Raw genomic sequence first — 14,476 nt, forward strand, 5'->3', positions numbered from 1 at the left:
CAGAAGAAAGTTGTAAAAAGAGATTGTAACCCTACAAATTTGTCAATACAAATCTACTTTGTACACGTGTTCTCGTTTCATTCGTTACAGAATTTTCATGTTTACAACACTATTTAGGAAGGTGAAAGCATGGCTCCGGCTCCAGTTTTGTGGATAATGTCAAGCACACCAAGCTCTATGGCTGCTTTAAGCACCATATGTGAGCTTCCTCTTCTCCATTAATGCTGACATTTTAAGCTATTTTTTTTCCTTCTTTTAGAGTTTTGATTATTTGTTTGGATTGCTGGTTTATATTGTTGTGAAATTTTATAGAGGCATGAGAGGTGAAAAGGGTTTTCAATCTAATCACGATTTTGAAATTTCTTAGTTGCTACATGCAGAAATTTTGAATAAGACTAATATGTTTTCGTGTAACTTCCGTTTTGGGGGTATGACTGCGCCATTTTATATTTGAAGTTAGTTTTCTTCTAGAAGACGAAATCATAACAGATAGCAATCATTGACTGGACTGGACGGAGTAAGGAGCTCCTCAAGTTATGGCCTTGAGTCAAGTATTGTATGATTCTCAAATAACTTTATTACAGTTGCAAATTCAAATTGACATAAACAGTATCGACATCATAGTGATACTTTATAGACTCTAATGTAAATTTAAATACTTTTTACTTTTGTATTTATTAGTAAACTTAAAAATGAAATAAAATATGAAAATAGTTCCAATATCTATTTTAGAGAAATAGACGTACTATTGAAAGTATAAGACATCTCAACACTAAAACTAAAGTAGACCATTTTTTTGAGGTCATTATTGTACCCGTCCAAAGCCAGTGACATGAAATTGCATGCACATGTGCAACTGTTCAAGCGGGTTTGAACAAGTCTAAGCAGCACTCAGTTGCAAGCCCTTTATTCCAGAATTTCTCATAGTACTCGGCGTATGTGAAGTTTCTGTACATGGCTGGGTTGTCATAGTTGATGAGCTCCTCCGCAGGCCCAATTACTGCATCTGGTGATGGACAGTAGAAAGTTGGGATCGATATTCTCTCTGAGTTACAATTTACCACAGCTCTATGGAGAACACTCTTGTACCGATTGTTGCTAATTACCTGATACCAAATAAAATGGTAAAAAAAGTTAAAATCGATACAAATTTTACCCCTGTGTTACAAACTTTGTCCATCTACTTGGACAAGTCCCCCTTGCTAGGGATAAATGAGCTTAAATATCTCGGGAATGGTGCCACCATCTATTAGTTCTCTCCTCATGCAACCAATCAGGTGAGAACATAGATTAAAAAAGAAAAATCAAGATTTCACGCCGTAACATGGACAATTCATCCCTAGCTAGCTAATGGAAAATATATGGGGCAATTTTCCAACATGCTCTTAGAAATTGTATACACCGGATGATCTTTTGGCCATTGGATCCTTTGGTTCCATGGACAACAATCCAATAACAAAAAAATCACAAAAGATAGAATACATTGAAGCATTGTAGAATTAGTTATGGCTATTAGATTCTTCATCAAGAAACCAATGACCAATATCTAACGACCAAAAATCTTGATTGATAGATACACCGAAACATAGTAAAATTAGGATATTATATTTACCTGCATCATATCACCAATATTGACAATGAAAGTGTTGGGAATAGGGTTGACAGCAACCCACTTGCCATTTCTAAGGACCTGTAATCCAGGCACTTCATCTTGAAGAAGGATGGTGATTAGGTTGGCGTCAGTATGTCCAGGCAATCCATAAGTCAACTCTGGCTGTGGACAAGGTGGATAGTAATTCAAAGCCATATGCTGCCCTTGCTTCCCCAATGCCTTAACAATATAGCTTTTTTCCAAGCCCATACTCTCTGATATGGCCTCAAGCAATCTCAGCACCAATTCTCTCACATTTGTGCAGTACTCACCCACTTGCTCCCTGTGAACATAGTTCCGACTCATTCAGTTGTGTGACTTATAGATGCAATTAATTAGAAACAATTGAACTCGTGTAGGGTGATGCTCAGTGAATTTAGATCATAGATGGGTTTGATGTTTGTTAAGATGTCTATTCTATATAGTTCATATTCAAAGTTTCACAAGATGAGCATTTGTCTACCAAACTTAAGCCTGACAAAAGAACGTTATTTGAGATGATGACAAAAAGGCACCCCTATTTAACTAAACTAAGAATATTCTCTTATTAGACTTTGTGTGTGTGCTCAGATTCAAAGTTTGACAATACGTTACTCGGTTTGAATATTTATTATTTAAGTAACAGCATAAGATGGTGAAAAAGAAGGCATCCCTATTTACCTGAACAATGGGGGATTGTTAGGCCATTCTTGGACATAGTCTTGAAGAGGGTAGCAATGGAGTCTAAGGAAGTCCCTCCAGTTGGACAGCTTTTCAGTCCTCACATTGAAACTAGTGGAGAGCCTGGTGGTCTTAGAAGGGTCATCTGAGTACATCTTTAACCTCTCACTCTCTGGTAATTGGAAAAACTCTCTTGCTATAGTCAACATGTTTTTGATCATTGTCTCTGGAACTCCATGATTTTTCACCTGATATAAAAAGGTTGGTGCTTAATTTAGTTATTATAAATAGTAGTACTCATATTCATACTATACATGTAATTAAGTATAATTATGTATAAAGTAATGGGATATATACACACACACACACACACAAGGAGAAACAAAGGCACTAATCAACAGGGCATGCAGAAAGAGAAAAGAGATGTGTCGAAATCATTTGCCGAAGTATATACTTATATATGTGTATGTGTGTGCGTGTGTGTGTTTTTTAATTGTTACCTGAAAGAAACCATCAGTTTGGCATGCTAGACCAATCTGTTTGATAATATCAGAGTGCGTTGGGCCATGGAGGTCCTTGAGATCAATGAGAGGAATGGAGGTGGTATCTGATATCTGAAAATCAGTGAGATTGGGACGGTCGGTGATGGGTCTGATGTAGTTTGAAGGGATATGGTTCGCACCAGACATGAGGTCTGTTAGCAGTAGCTTTGTTGTGGTGGCCATTTTGCTTATGACTGAAGACAAAAGTTGCAAAACTAATGAAATTGGAAGGTTTGGTGAATGGGGCTTTGGATCCCTATCCCTATTTATAGAATACGAGGAAGCACTATTATATGGAAAATGTTTTTTTTCTTCTAAAATTGTCAAATTAATTTAGGGAATTGTTATTAACATTCCAAAAATCTCATTCTACACTCCAAACTTTCTAGATTAGGAAAGAAAAATATACTTTGGAAGAGTGTAGAATGAGATTTTTAGAGTTTTAATAACACTTATCTTAAGGCAAAGTCAAATTATTACTTCTATAATTATAAAGCTCCATTGAGCAATTTTTTTTTTTTTTTTTTTTTTGGAGAAAGTTAATGTCATGCTTTAGCTTAGCTCTTTAATATTGAAAAGTGAATTCACACATTTATTTATATTTATCAAACACTTTCGTTAATTTTTTACGAGTTAATCTTATTCATTTTATTTGATCGGTGACCAAAAATTAAAAAAAAAAAAAGTATCAAAAATAAAAAAGAATCTGTAAATAACATTACTTTTAATCATTACGGTGCTACAACAAAATGTTCCGCATGAATCTGGCCTTCTCATATGAACTTGGTTCACATCACTTTTTGCTGCTGGACCGCCGTTATAGTACTTGTACTTTGTAATGATAAAGTTAATGTCATGCTTCTTACGTTCATCATTTTAAATTCCATGCACGAGTTTAATGTGTGTTATATTGGAGTATACTCTTTATTTAGACTCTCTTCATGTGTTTTGCATAAACCAAAAACAAATCATTTTATTAATTAGCTGAGTATATTTTACTTTTTTTTTTTCTTATCACGTGGTATATCTCTATACTAGAATATTCTAAGCATTTATCTGTTCACTTACATAAATTACATATATTAATTTTTCATGTCTCTACAACAATGCAAAAAAATGAAACGTCCAATTTACGCGTCGAATAGAGATTTAATTATGCTGATATATATGTTGTGCCCCCCTCACCCCCCCCCCCCCCCCCCCAAAAACCCCCAAAAAAACCGAAAAAAAAAAAAAAAAAAAAAAAAAGAAGGAAGAAAGTGATGAGTTGGGTTTGCCAACAAATTTAGACTTAAAAAACGTTATCTAATTTCGTCGAAGAAAGATAAAACTATGATCCAACACCCCCGGTGAGGTATCGTGCACTGCGAGGAGATGGAAAATGGAAACCGAGTTTGGTAACTAGACAAGAAAAAAATTGCGCTGCCACACGCTAAGTCTTAGTCAGAAGCGAATTAGAAGCCGATCAGCTGTGTCGGCAGGTAACATGAAATAAAATCACAGATTTTATTTTCAATGATGTAATCAAAGTGACATCACAATATCACACGTCATTCCCTACGATTTCCATGATGTAATTGTAGCCCTAGTCTGCATCCGAGGGTACCAGTGTTGAACAATTAAACTTGTGACACGTTCGTCACACGTGTCAATATCCCTCTCTCTATCCCCTCGCCGACTCCTCTACCTTGTTGATGTAGCAGAGCTAGGTAAAGAATATCTGGAGAAAGCGGATTGTAAGAAGAACAAGTACATGGTGGTAGATCAATCCACCTACTCATGCGTTCATTCATTAATATTAATTGCATTTAATTCCAAAAACTTAGCTTAATTTCCTTTAAGCATCCGGTAACCTCTCCATCTCCCGCAGCTACGCAGAGTGCAAACCAACACACTGCTACCGCACCCATGTATCCAATTCAAGCCGGATTTTCAGAAGATGCAGTTGCGCCGTCGTCTGCGACCCAACCCTCCTCCCTCTGCCTTTCGTCACCAAGTGCCCATCTCTACCCCTGTCCTTTCTCTTTCCTTCGTCTCTTCGCACATGATTTTTTTTCCTTTTTCTTTTGCCGGCCGAAACTTGAATAGACAATCAACTAATTAGAAACAGTGTTGTTTACTTGTTCAAATTGAAGGTGCCTCTGCATCGTTTGGTTTTATGGCTCCAATTTGTTTACTTATTCAAATTGAAGTTGTCGTCTGATGTCAACACAGTTATGTTTACTTATCCAAACTAAATATGTGTTGACATGAAAATTATGATAGTAATTTTTTTCTCAAGGGTAAGAAGGGTTACGCATAGAGTGATGACTTTCGAGTAGAGTATTTTGAGTTGTATATTGAGTTGAAGGGACATTATATGTTGCAAATTCCTCATATATTTATATGAATAAATTTTTTGGTGTCTAGTCTCTGAGTGATAAAATTATGATAATATTCTAATTTCTCAGCATATTTTTCGAATATAAACATAATTATTTTCGGCCAAAACTCTATATTCATCATTTCTCAGCCTCTTCCACTTAAATTAATACTCTTAATCTAGTTCTACTATGCGTTCAATTTCTCCTTTATCCCATCAGCCTCAATCTTCGATCCTAGGAATATTTTGATTCTCATCAGAAAAACATCTCAATCCTTACAAGCCTAGCTTATCCAAGATTCAGCTACTCCATCAGCACCAAACCATTGGGCCTAGACTCATAGCCCACTTTCTAGACTGACTTCAATTGAACTAAAAATGAGTTTGGGCCCAAACATTGGCCCTACTTCCTTGAATATTGGCCTGTGGGTCAAATGTTTAGGGAAATTAATCCCTTGACTGTTCGCTTCCTCAAGTTTCTCGGTAGCGAAGTACAAGATCGAAAATAAGATACCGCAGAACTTGATGAGACAATGGTATGAATCTTTTTGGCTAAAGTAACCAACCAGTCCACTTGGAGGTCTACCAAATAAAATGGGTGGCCATTAAAATTGAACTTTTTTTTTTTTTTTCCAAATGGCTTATTGCCCCCTTTATTTTCTCAAGCATCAACTGAAACAACCGAATGGTTAAGAAAAGAAAAGTTATTTTTTTAACAAACGAAAATAAAAATGGCCAAATCATAATGAGGAGGCCAACAATGCTTTAGTCTGAGCTGAGATCTTTTTACGCTAACGTTTTCAATCTAATTTTGCTCCAAGCCAAATAAAGGATCATCTCCAAATATTCTTAATTTGGCCAAATATTTTCGATTCTTGATGGCTAAATGCGCGGAGTTATTATGCCCTCAAGCATAATCACTTCGTCAACATTGACTTTTAACTTGAGCACTTCAGCCAACGGAATTGCTCCATATTGGCTTTATTTCCAATAACCAGATCACTTGACATGGTTTTTTCATTTGAGACCGTGCTTCGCCTTTGTTGTCATTGAAGCATTCATTTGACAAATTGCTTTCTTAATCAATTTTTGTATTTGACTCATAAATTTGAATTTCTTCTTCTAGGCTAACCAAATTTTCTAACTCAATCGAAGGAATAGGTGGCTTTGTTTCTTTCTCGGCTAAATTGACAATCCTCTTAGGTCGGGACTTGCCGCTCGGCCTTTTGATCCAACCACACTTCAAATGAAATTGATTTGTATGTAGAAGCGTAAAGGAAGTCTTTCTTATCTAACCAGTACTAAAGTGGGTTTTGTCTTCTTCTACCCATGCCTCTTGTAAGGTACTTGGAGCTTTCATTTTCGAAATGTGGGTGAAAGACTATCACATCTTTTCATGCGCATTAAGAATTTTTGTTTGCTTCCCATGTTCTTTTATTCTCCTCACATTTTTTAATGTCTCTCTCCACTTGCACTTGAATCTCGTCCAATCGGATGAATTAAGCCAGATTGAAATACCGAAATATCATATGAACTTCTAGTTTGTAGCATTAGGTCCCATTGGGCGTGCCAAAACGTTGACTTTAAAAATTACAAAGCCTACATTTTGTCGCTGACACAAAAATTGTTTATTTTTAAATAATAGCCTCCTTTGAATTTTGCCCAAGCCCCCCAAATAGCTAGGCCGGCCTTGCTAAGGTTCAATCGTCAAAGGCCAGAATCAGGAGGACTTGCAGCACGGATTTACCGCTATGTGGTGTCTCGTGCCAACAAATAAGAACATGTCCTTTTTTTTTCAGTCTTAATTATTAGCACATAATGTCACCGTGACGGTGAATCTAAGGCATACAAGTTATTCTCCAAAACAAGACCAATCCCATGAACATGACGGTGACGCCACAACTAATCCTAGCACTGCTCTAATTGTGTATTGGTTCATTGGGGTGTATATTCAATAGTTTTCGAGCAGATTTTAAAGCAAACATCTTAGGGTGTGTTTTTCGGCCACAAGATTAGAGATTATTAGGTATAAGAATAAAGAGAGACGTTAGCTAACAGTAAACCCGATGGATGCACAAAATTTTGTAATCCATTGATTATGTATTAGTTCTATAGTATCATTTGATCGACCAACAGATCTTCCAACCGAGCAGATAGATCTAGCATCTAAATCAATATGCGAAAAGGAAGCGGAACTGAGGAAGGGAATCTCAATAGCTAAAATTCACGTACAAAAATTAGCAAGAGTGTGCACCGAACATCTGTTCCAATGAAAATATTATCTTCGAGATAGAATACAAAGCGAAAGTAATTTTCTCTGAAAACTTCAACTTTCGTCAAGAAAGCAATTTACACCCCGTAAGTTCATTGATGGGATGCACTAAAGAGAGCTTTACTGATGATGCCAGTGGCCTCAATGTAGCGATCCATACATCTAGAGATGCAGCTACTCTCACTCCCACTTATGCTTGTTCCTGGTTTTGTGATGCACTTGTCAAAGCACTTTGACCTCATGGTCTACGGGACAAATGAAAAACGATCAGGGAGAAGAAATGTCAGCAAAAGAAAAGAGTTACTAGCATATACAAAATACAATAGACGAGTGAATTTCACAAACGAAGAACATGAAGAAGTTTTCTTTTATATTCAATGTAAGTAATCAATAACACCACCTGTAAATTTGGTAAAGAAAACATATGGTGGTGTCACAATGTTCTTTGACCTTTAATGGTCCTCATCTCTAAAACATATGCATACACATGAAGATAGCCGAAACATCAGTATACTCACCCTGTCACCCACCATAATCATCTAAGCTGTCTATGTAGGGGTATACTCACATATAGTTTGGTAGGGGAATTGCCGGAACTGGGATTCTATGTAATTTCATAGTTCATAACCCCAACATCTGGGAACATTTCCAGAGGAAGCTTCCCAAGAATATGCAACTCATATTTATTCATAAAACGCATCAGGAACACACATGCAAGTGTATGCTGCATATGTGTGTCTCAAATAGCTCGTAGCCTAAGCTTGGAAAACACAAGAAAAAACAGAAGAAAAATGAAATATATGTATGATGAGTATTTGCTATTTCAAAGAAATAACCAACCTATGTTTGCATAAGGGGATTTCAAAATACCAAGGAACTTTAGAATCAATTGTTAAAAGGGAAAGCACTACAAGATGACTACCGATTAACTAATCAAGCACTACAATGCTCATACTAAAACACTACAAAGAAACTAAACAAAGGATTTCCGATGGAACTTAAAAATTTCCCTCAAACGTAGCATCTTGTCATTTTAAAGCCCGTCGAACAAAATTTTTAATGCATTCCTAGCAAATTTAGATTAAGTTCCACGGAACTTTAAAGTCCCTAGTCCAAAAATAGGGTTCCCCATAACATGCATAAAACAAATAGCCAGGCAACCTCACCCGAAGAAACTCAAGAGGCTAAACCAGCAATGCCATTGTGTTTCAAACAATTGAACAACTTGCGCTCAAGCAAAAGAGTCCCTTTTCCAAGTAAAACGAAAATTGGAAACAATCAAACTCCAACACATAGGAATCCAAAGAAAATACAGACCGGTTTCTATTTCATTCATCAAAATATTTTCCTTTCAACACAACAAATCAACACAGCATAAACTAGGATTAAAGGAACAAAATTCTATACGTTAATACCTCGATAAGTTCAAAATTAGCTTCACACATTCACAGAACAAACATGAATATGCATTCGTGTACTCAGATCATCAAACCAATAAGGGCATCCCTTCCATCGCAAGTCTAAAGCCAGGGATCCACGCAAACAACTAGCATTGAAAGAACAAAATTTTAAACCTTGAGGGCTCAATATTCGAACTAATACTATGTATTGCATACTCAAATCAATTACCCATCAAACAAAAGATAAAACAACCCCAAAACAAGTAAACAACAAATCAATAAATTTATATTAACTCAAAGATTAAAAATTTACATAGTACAAATAAACTCGATAGAAAATATAATGATGTGAACAAAAAAAAAAAAAAACCATAAATTGATAAGATGTAGAGAGAGAGAGTAGAGAGAGAAAGAGCACCTCAAGGAACTCCTCGGCATAAGCCTGAGCAAGCTGGTTCTTAAGCTGGTCCTTGAAGGCGTCAGGATTGAATTGGCCTGAAGATCCGCCTGACGGTGATGAAAACGAGTCCATGGCTGATTGTTCTCCTCCCGCCTCCGCAACCCACAGACACAACTCTATATAAATCTTGTCTTCTAAAACCCTACACAACCCAACCCTATTCGCTACTATTTCTATTTGCCTCTGTTTCGACTTGTCGCCGGATTTTGTGAGGCAGTGAATAGGGTAGAGACACCACCGCTTTTGGAGTTTTTGGGCCCAAAATGTTCTTTTTGCAAATCTGATTTCTTCTGCTTTAAGGCCTAATATTTTTATATTGGGTCTAAATGTTTATTTAAGCCCAATAAGGTCCATTAATTAAGTTTTCATTTAGTGGGTTGAAGAGGAATATTCTAGCTATTAAGGCAATTATCGAAAATTAATTTAGTTGTTGAGACAACTCAAAATAGAGCTCGTTTGGATGTACTTTTAAAATGACTGAAAAGGGTTTTGGTGAAAATGTTTTTAGAACCGATATTTAGTAAAGATGCAAGTAAATCTTAGAAAAACACTTAAAATGCTTCCTGGAAAAAGCACATAACTTCTTGCATAAAGCACTTTAAGTGTTTTTTGGAACCCAATAATATTTTCTTCAAAAGCACTTTCAATCATTTTAAAAGCATATCCAAATGAGCCTATATAAAATGATACGTGTTAAATTATTATCGATTCATGTCATTGGTGACGATCCAGGTAACAAGAGAAGCATTCTTGAAAAATTCTAGGACTCTCCCTTTTATTGTTAATTGATTTTAGGATGGATGCTAACATTCTAATAGCCCTTATTTATATTGGCTTCAAATCATTATAACTCCCTAAAGGGATTAAACTACAGAATATGGTTGGAATAGTTTTACAAGGAGCTCCCAATGTCTTTTTAGCGGAAAACTAAGATAAAACTAGGGAGCATGATTATAAGATCCGGGGAAACAACAATTTCTTGTGAGCTTATTTAGTTTATTTTTTTTAGGTTTCTTAATTACATAGACACAATTGTGTCACTAGTACTACAGTTAACTAGTCTTCTCTTGTAAGTGAGAGGGTAGGAGGTCTTAGACTCTTAGGTATTATTCTGTTCTTGTAAGTGAAACGTCGGTCTCAAGTTCAATATCAAATTAGAACTAGCCTATTGCATGACTTAACTTAAATCTCCATGATTGTATCAAAATAATCTACATAGACACAAGTGGTAGTTTGAGACAAAGAGAAAACTTGAGCATTGGGCTTTGCAATTCAATCCCAATTGTCAGCCCGCTGTGATGGGTTTGATATTTTGTTTCGACACACCAAACTATCCTTTCGTAAATCTTGACATTATGCACTGAGACATCAAAACTTAAACGAATAATACGCACATCATCCATTATTTAAGCCTCCAAAATAAGCATTCAGAAAACTATTTGCAGGTAAATTAGTACTTGTATATATCGTGCTTGATTACTACTTCTGCTTAATATGTTAGTTAACAAATCACGTCAAATCTGTTTTGGCCCACAAAAAAGAAAAGAAAAATAAAAGATCCCGGTCGTATCTGCAATATAAATTAGGATTGCTGCTCGATCAACCTTTCTCTCTTTCTGCTTGTTTCATCATTTCGAGCTGTATTTAGATGCAAACAAATTGATAGCACATTACTTTACTACTTCCTTTAATTTCTCTCCTGACCAATACAGTCAGTCAAAGAGAGAGAGAGAGAGAGAGAGAGAGATGCATCATGCATGTAAGACATGATAGCCGCCAACTGGAGGGTAGGGTGTGCTTGGCCTGCTTAACTGGGTGGTCCAATATTCAAGTTTCTGAGAGGCGTGAGGCGTGGTCCTATATATATAATCTATCACTCTACAACAACATGCATCAAATACTACTAGCTCGTGGTAATTTACATAATTTGCTATATTATTGCAAATTTCATTACTCCATACATGCAGTTAATACAAATATATATACAGTGAATAAGAATAAAAGGTGTTAAATTGGCCGGTGGGAATAGGATAGGACGAGAGAGAGAGAGAGAGAGAGAGAGAGAGAGAGAGAGAGATTGTATTGTATTGTACATGTAGTCCAGCAAAAAGGCTTCATATGCACGCATATGATACGTATAGTCACGTCACTGTTAGAACATTGAAGGGTGATTAAAGTCATGATAATAATAATATTTTGTGTCATCAATGTTTCTTTCTTAGCACTAATTTATTTAACAGAAATAGGGACGAAGGAACCAGATTTTAGAAATAGGAAAAGTAAGGAAGGGAATCGAATCAACTATACCCTAGTTGATCTAATTTATGATTTTTAAGTATTTGGTTACGTATCTCGAAGGGAGGCACTTTTTTTTTATTCCATATGTCTTAGCTAGTAAACACATTTAAAAGTTAAGAAGTGAAATATTTTCTATACTCTATATAAGTTAACGAAAAGGAATTCAAGAATCAAAATGATTTCAAATCACATTCCTTGCAAGTAAATGTGTATTGCAAATAATTTGATTTTCTTTTTTCTATGTTCTAAACAAAAACCATGAACCGATGGATGTGAACATAAAAGTAGAAATACAGCCCCAACCTAATCTGATCCCAAGTCCCGGCCCCCAACCCTACAAACCCTAACCCTAAGTATAGAGTGGGGTGAAGAGAAAGGGAAAAGGAGAGAACAGTAGAACACAAGAGAGGGGAAATTTTGATAAAGGTAATCCATAACTAAGTACAGGTAAGGCTTAACGAGAGGCATGAGATCAAACGTATATAAAGGCTTAGCTATTGATCTTTGTCAATGGATGCTTAGGGTTAGGGGGTCCACTAATAACTCCAACGGGTGAGACATCGTAGTCCAATCCCCCATCCCTCTGCACAATATTGGTTCATTTGGATTGATATATATGCATGCTACCTAGCTGGGGCACTTGACTTGGGGAAAACACAAATTCATTTTATGGCTGGGACTATGTGCAATGCCTAGCTACATATAAACTTTACATTACCAACATTTTATTTACTTCTTTTGTTTTCTTTTTGATTCATTTATAAGATGTTTGAAATCAACCTAATTTAAGGGTTGGGGGTGTGGCCTTGATTTCTTCTTCAGATTTTAGTTAACCAGACCCATCATGTGCTGCAATTTTTATCTGTATATATTAATTACATATGTGGGAAATTTTCTTTTGTTATAAGTTTGTCAAACAGTATGATTATGGTATGTTTTCGAACTATGCCTTTAGATTGGCAAGAAATTTTGGTGTATTTGCAATTCGCTAGCTAGATTTCACGAGAGCTTTTTCAAGGGTGTTAATTCTAGTTGTTTACTGCAAATTCGGTACCTAAAACCATTTATCCGATCAAATATACAGTCATTAGTGGGCAAAACAGGTTTTCATGCGGGTATTTTTTACCTCAACGGATCAGTTTGTTTCCCCCTTTTTCCCCTCTTACTCGAGTAAAATAACAAGAATGATCTTGAAAAAGGTTATTTGTTCTTTTCTTGTGTCATTATTTGACGGAAATGTGGATGAAAGTGGACAAAACTGTTTGAAACTTCGGGTGGCTAATTGTAAATGTTTTAATTTACGTGGTAATTGCACAAAACTAAATAATTCGAGAACAATTTGTACATATTTCTCTATTGATAAATATATGTTGAAGGAAAATTTAGAGAGTGAGGATATAAGATGGAAGACAAGAGAATGGCTTAGCTTTCTGAATTGATATGCTCCCATGTGGTTTTATGTCTTTATTTGTACTAATCTTATGGCTTTACTCGCCTTACAAGTAAATACAAATCATAATCCCAAATCCTATTGGAATCTACTTCTAGATTTACAAAATCCCACTCCTAAACAATATTAACTACCACAATATACATGTATTTGAAATTTAGAACATTACAAATTTGTAAGAACCAATTGACAACGTTACTGTCATACTAACTACAATTAGTCTAATACCATAACATAACATGTATTCATAGTAAGGTATTTACCCTAAATGCATAGAAACACATAAACATACTATAGCCTAAGCCCACACACTTTGTCTGAAGCAGTTTTTTTGTTTTTTGGGAAGATATATGGAGAGAGAGAGAGAGAGAGAGAGAGAGAGAGAGAGAGAGGTTGGAAAGAAATGTAATAGAAAGAGGGAGTGAGATGAGAGAAAATGTGGGAGTGGAGAGAGGTTTATATTTTTATTTTTTATTTTTTAAAATTAGAGAGATATGTTATGATGATATGTGTGTGAGGCAAGGAAAAAAAATTAAATTTTGGTTTATGCAAAATTATATATATTATGCCGATGATTTTAGTTTGTGATATAAGATCAAATTGTCTTTTCAATATCTTTTGATTGACAAAGAAGTTTTTGACAATTAAAAACGATAGATACGTAGGCATTAGAAACACACACGGACTCTCCAATTATATACAATTAATAGCAGCTTAACTAGTCGGCCTATGTTAATTATTCCTTACGCCTAATTAAGTTCCAATTATTCCTAACCCCATAGTTTGATTTGACACTAATACGTCGTGCTACAGCTACGTCACCACCTATGTTGGCTACATATCAAACTAGCCACTTGTTTATGAAAAATATAAACAGATCAAGCGCCAAAACCTAACTAGAAATAGTAGAGAACCCGACCATTGCAAATTGGCAATATTTTAATAGGAATTCCTAATCAAGCAATCGAGCATCGGTACACGGTTAATGAAATTTTTCTTAAATATAATCACTAAGTTTTTTGAAGACCCAGAAAAGGCCAAGGATACCAAATCTTCCCTGATGATTTTTCCCCTATCTATGCCATTTTTTTTTTTAACTATCTCCTGCATTAGATCTTTTTTCTTATACAAACAGTATTTGAGTAGATAAAAATCAAATACACAACCTTGAGTATATATTGAGCAACCAATACTTGTAATTACCTTAAACGTTTCCCATCTTATAGTACATGACCGTCTTCAATCCTTACTTAGCTCTATTGTAACCGTGAGATCCCGTATTTTAAAAATACGAGTATTACTATTAATAAAGTTTTTATTAGATTATTTATTTATATTTATATACAGAGTTGGTTAGCATGAGATTTTCACGTGATATCCT

General features: G+C 35.5%; 2 protein-coding genes across 2 annotated transcripts; both read right to left on the bottom strand.

Moving 5' to 3' along the window:
- Positions 1-568: 568 nt before the first annotated feature.
- LOC103940320 (protein DMR6-LIKE OXYGENASE 2-like) lies at positions 569-3,096 on the bottom strand. The gene is made up of 4 exons (XM_009350416.3): positions 2,812-3,096; positions 2,312-2,559; positions 1,613-1,934; positions 569-1,106 (listed from the first exon to the last, which is right to left on the bottom strand). Exons 1-4 carry the CDS (start codon positions 3,034-3,036, stop codon positions 861-863), a joined length of 1,041 nt encoding a protein of 346 aa, XP_009348691.2. The 5' UTR covers positions 3,037-3,096; the 3' UTR covers positions 569-860.
- Positions 3,097-7,411: 4,315 nt separating this feature from the next.
- LOC125469346 (mitochondrial import inner membrane translocase subunit Tim13-like) lies at positions 7,412-9,555 on the bottom strand. The gene is made up of 2 exons (XM_048566579.1): positions 9,306-9,555; positions 7,412-7,732 (listed from the first exon to the last, which is right to left on the bottom strand). Exons 1-2 carry the CDS (start codon positions 9,417-9,419, stop codon positions 7,580-7,582), a joined length of 267 nt encoding a protein of 88 aa, XP_048422536.1. The 5' UTR covers positions 9,420-9,555; the 3' UTR covers positions 7,412-7,579.
- Between the last annotated feature and the right edge of the window lie 4,921 nt (positions 9,556-14,476).

This window comes from the organism of the source record quoted next, unplaced genomic scaffold (genome assembly GCF_019419815.1).
Source record: "Pyrus x bretschneideri cultivar Hongxiangsu unplaced genomic scaffold, Pyrus_bretschneideri_v1 Contig42, whole genome shotgun sequence".
Lineage (NCBI taxonomy): Eukaryota > Viridiplantae > Streptophyta > Magnoliopsida > Rosales > Rosaceae > Pyrus > Pyrus x bretschneideri.

Bases quoted from the DNA above. Each gene is read 5' to 3' on its own strand.
- LOC103940320 (XM_009350416.3), bottom strand. From the start codon at position 3,036: ATGGCCACCACAACAAAGCTACTGCTAACAGACCTCATGTCTGGTGCG. The intron at 1,935-2,311 runs GTAAATAGGGAT...CTATGTTCACAG, and splicing joins AACAATCCCCCATTGTTCAG to GGAGCAAGTGGGTGAGTACT. The intron at 1,107-1,612 runs GTAAATATAATA...ATTTGGTATCAG, and splicing joins ATATTGGTGATATGATGCAG to GTAATTAGCAACAATCGGTA.
- LOC125469346 (XM_048566579.1), bottom strand. From the start codon at position 9,419: ATGGACTCGTTTTCATCACCGTCAGGCGGATCTTCAGGCCAATTCAAT. The intron at 7,733-9,305 runs GTGCTCTTTCTC...TTTGTCCCGTAG, and splicing joins ATGCCGAGGAGTTCCTTGAG to ACCATGAGGTCAAAGTGCTT.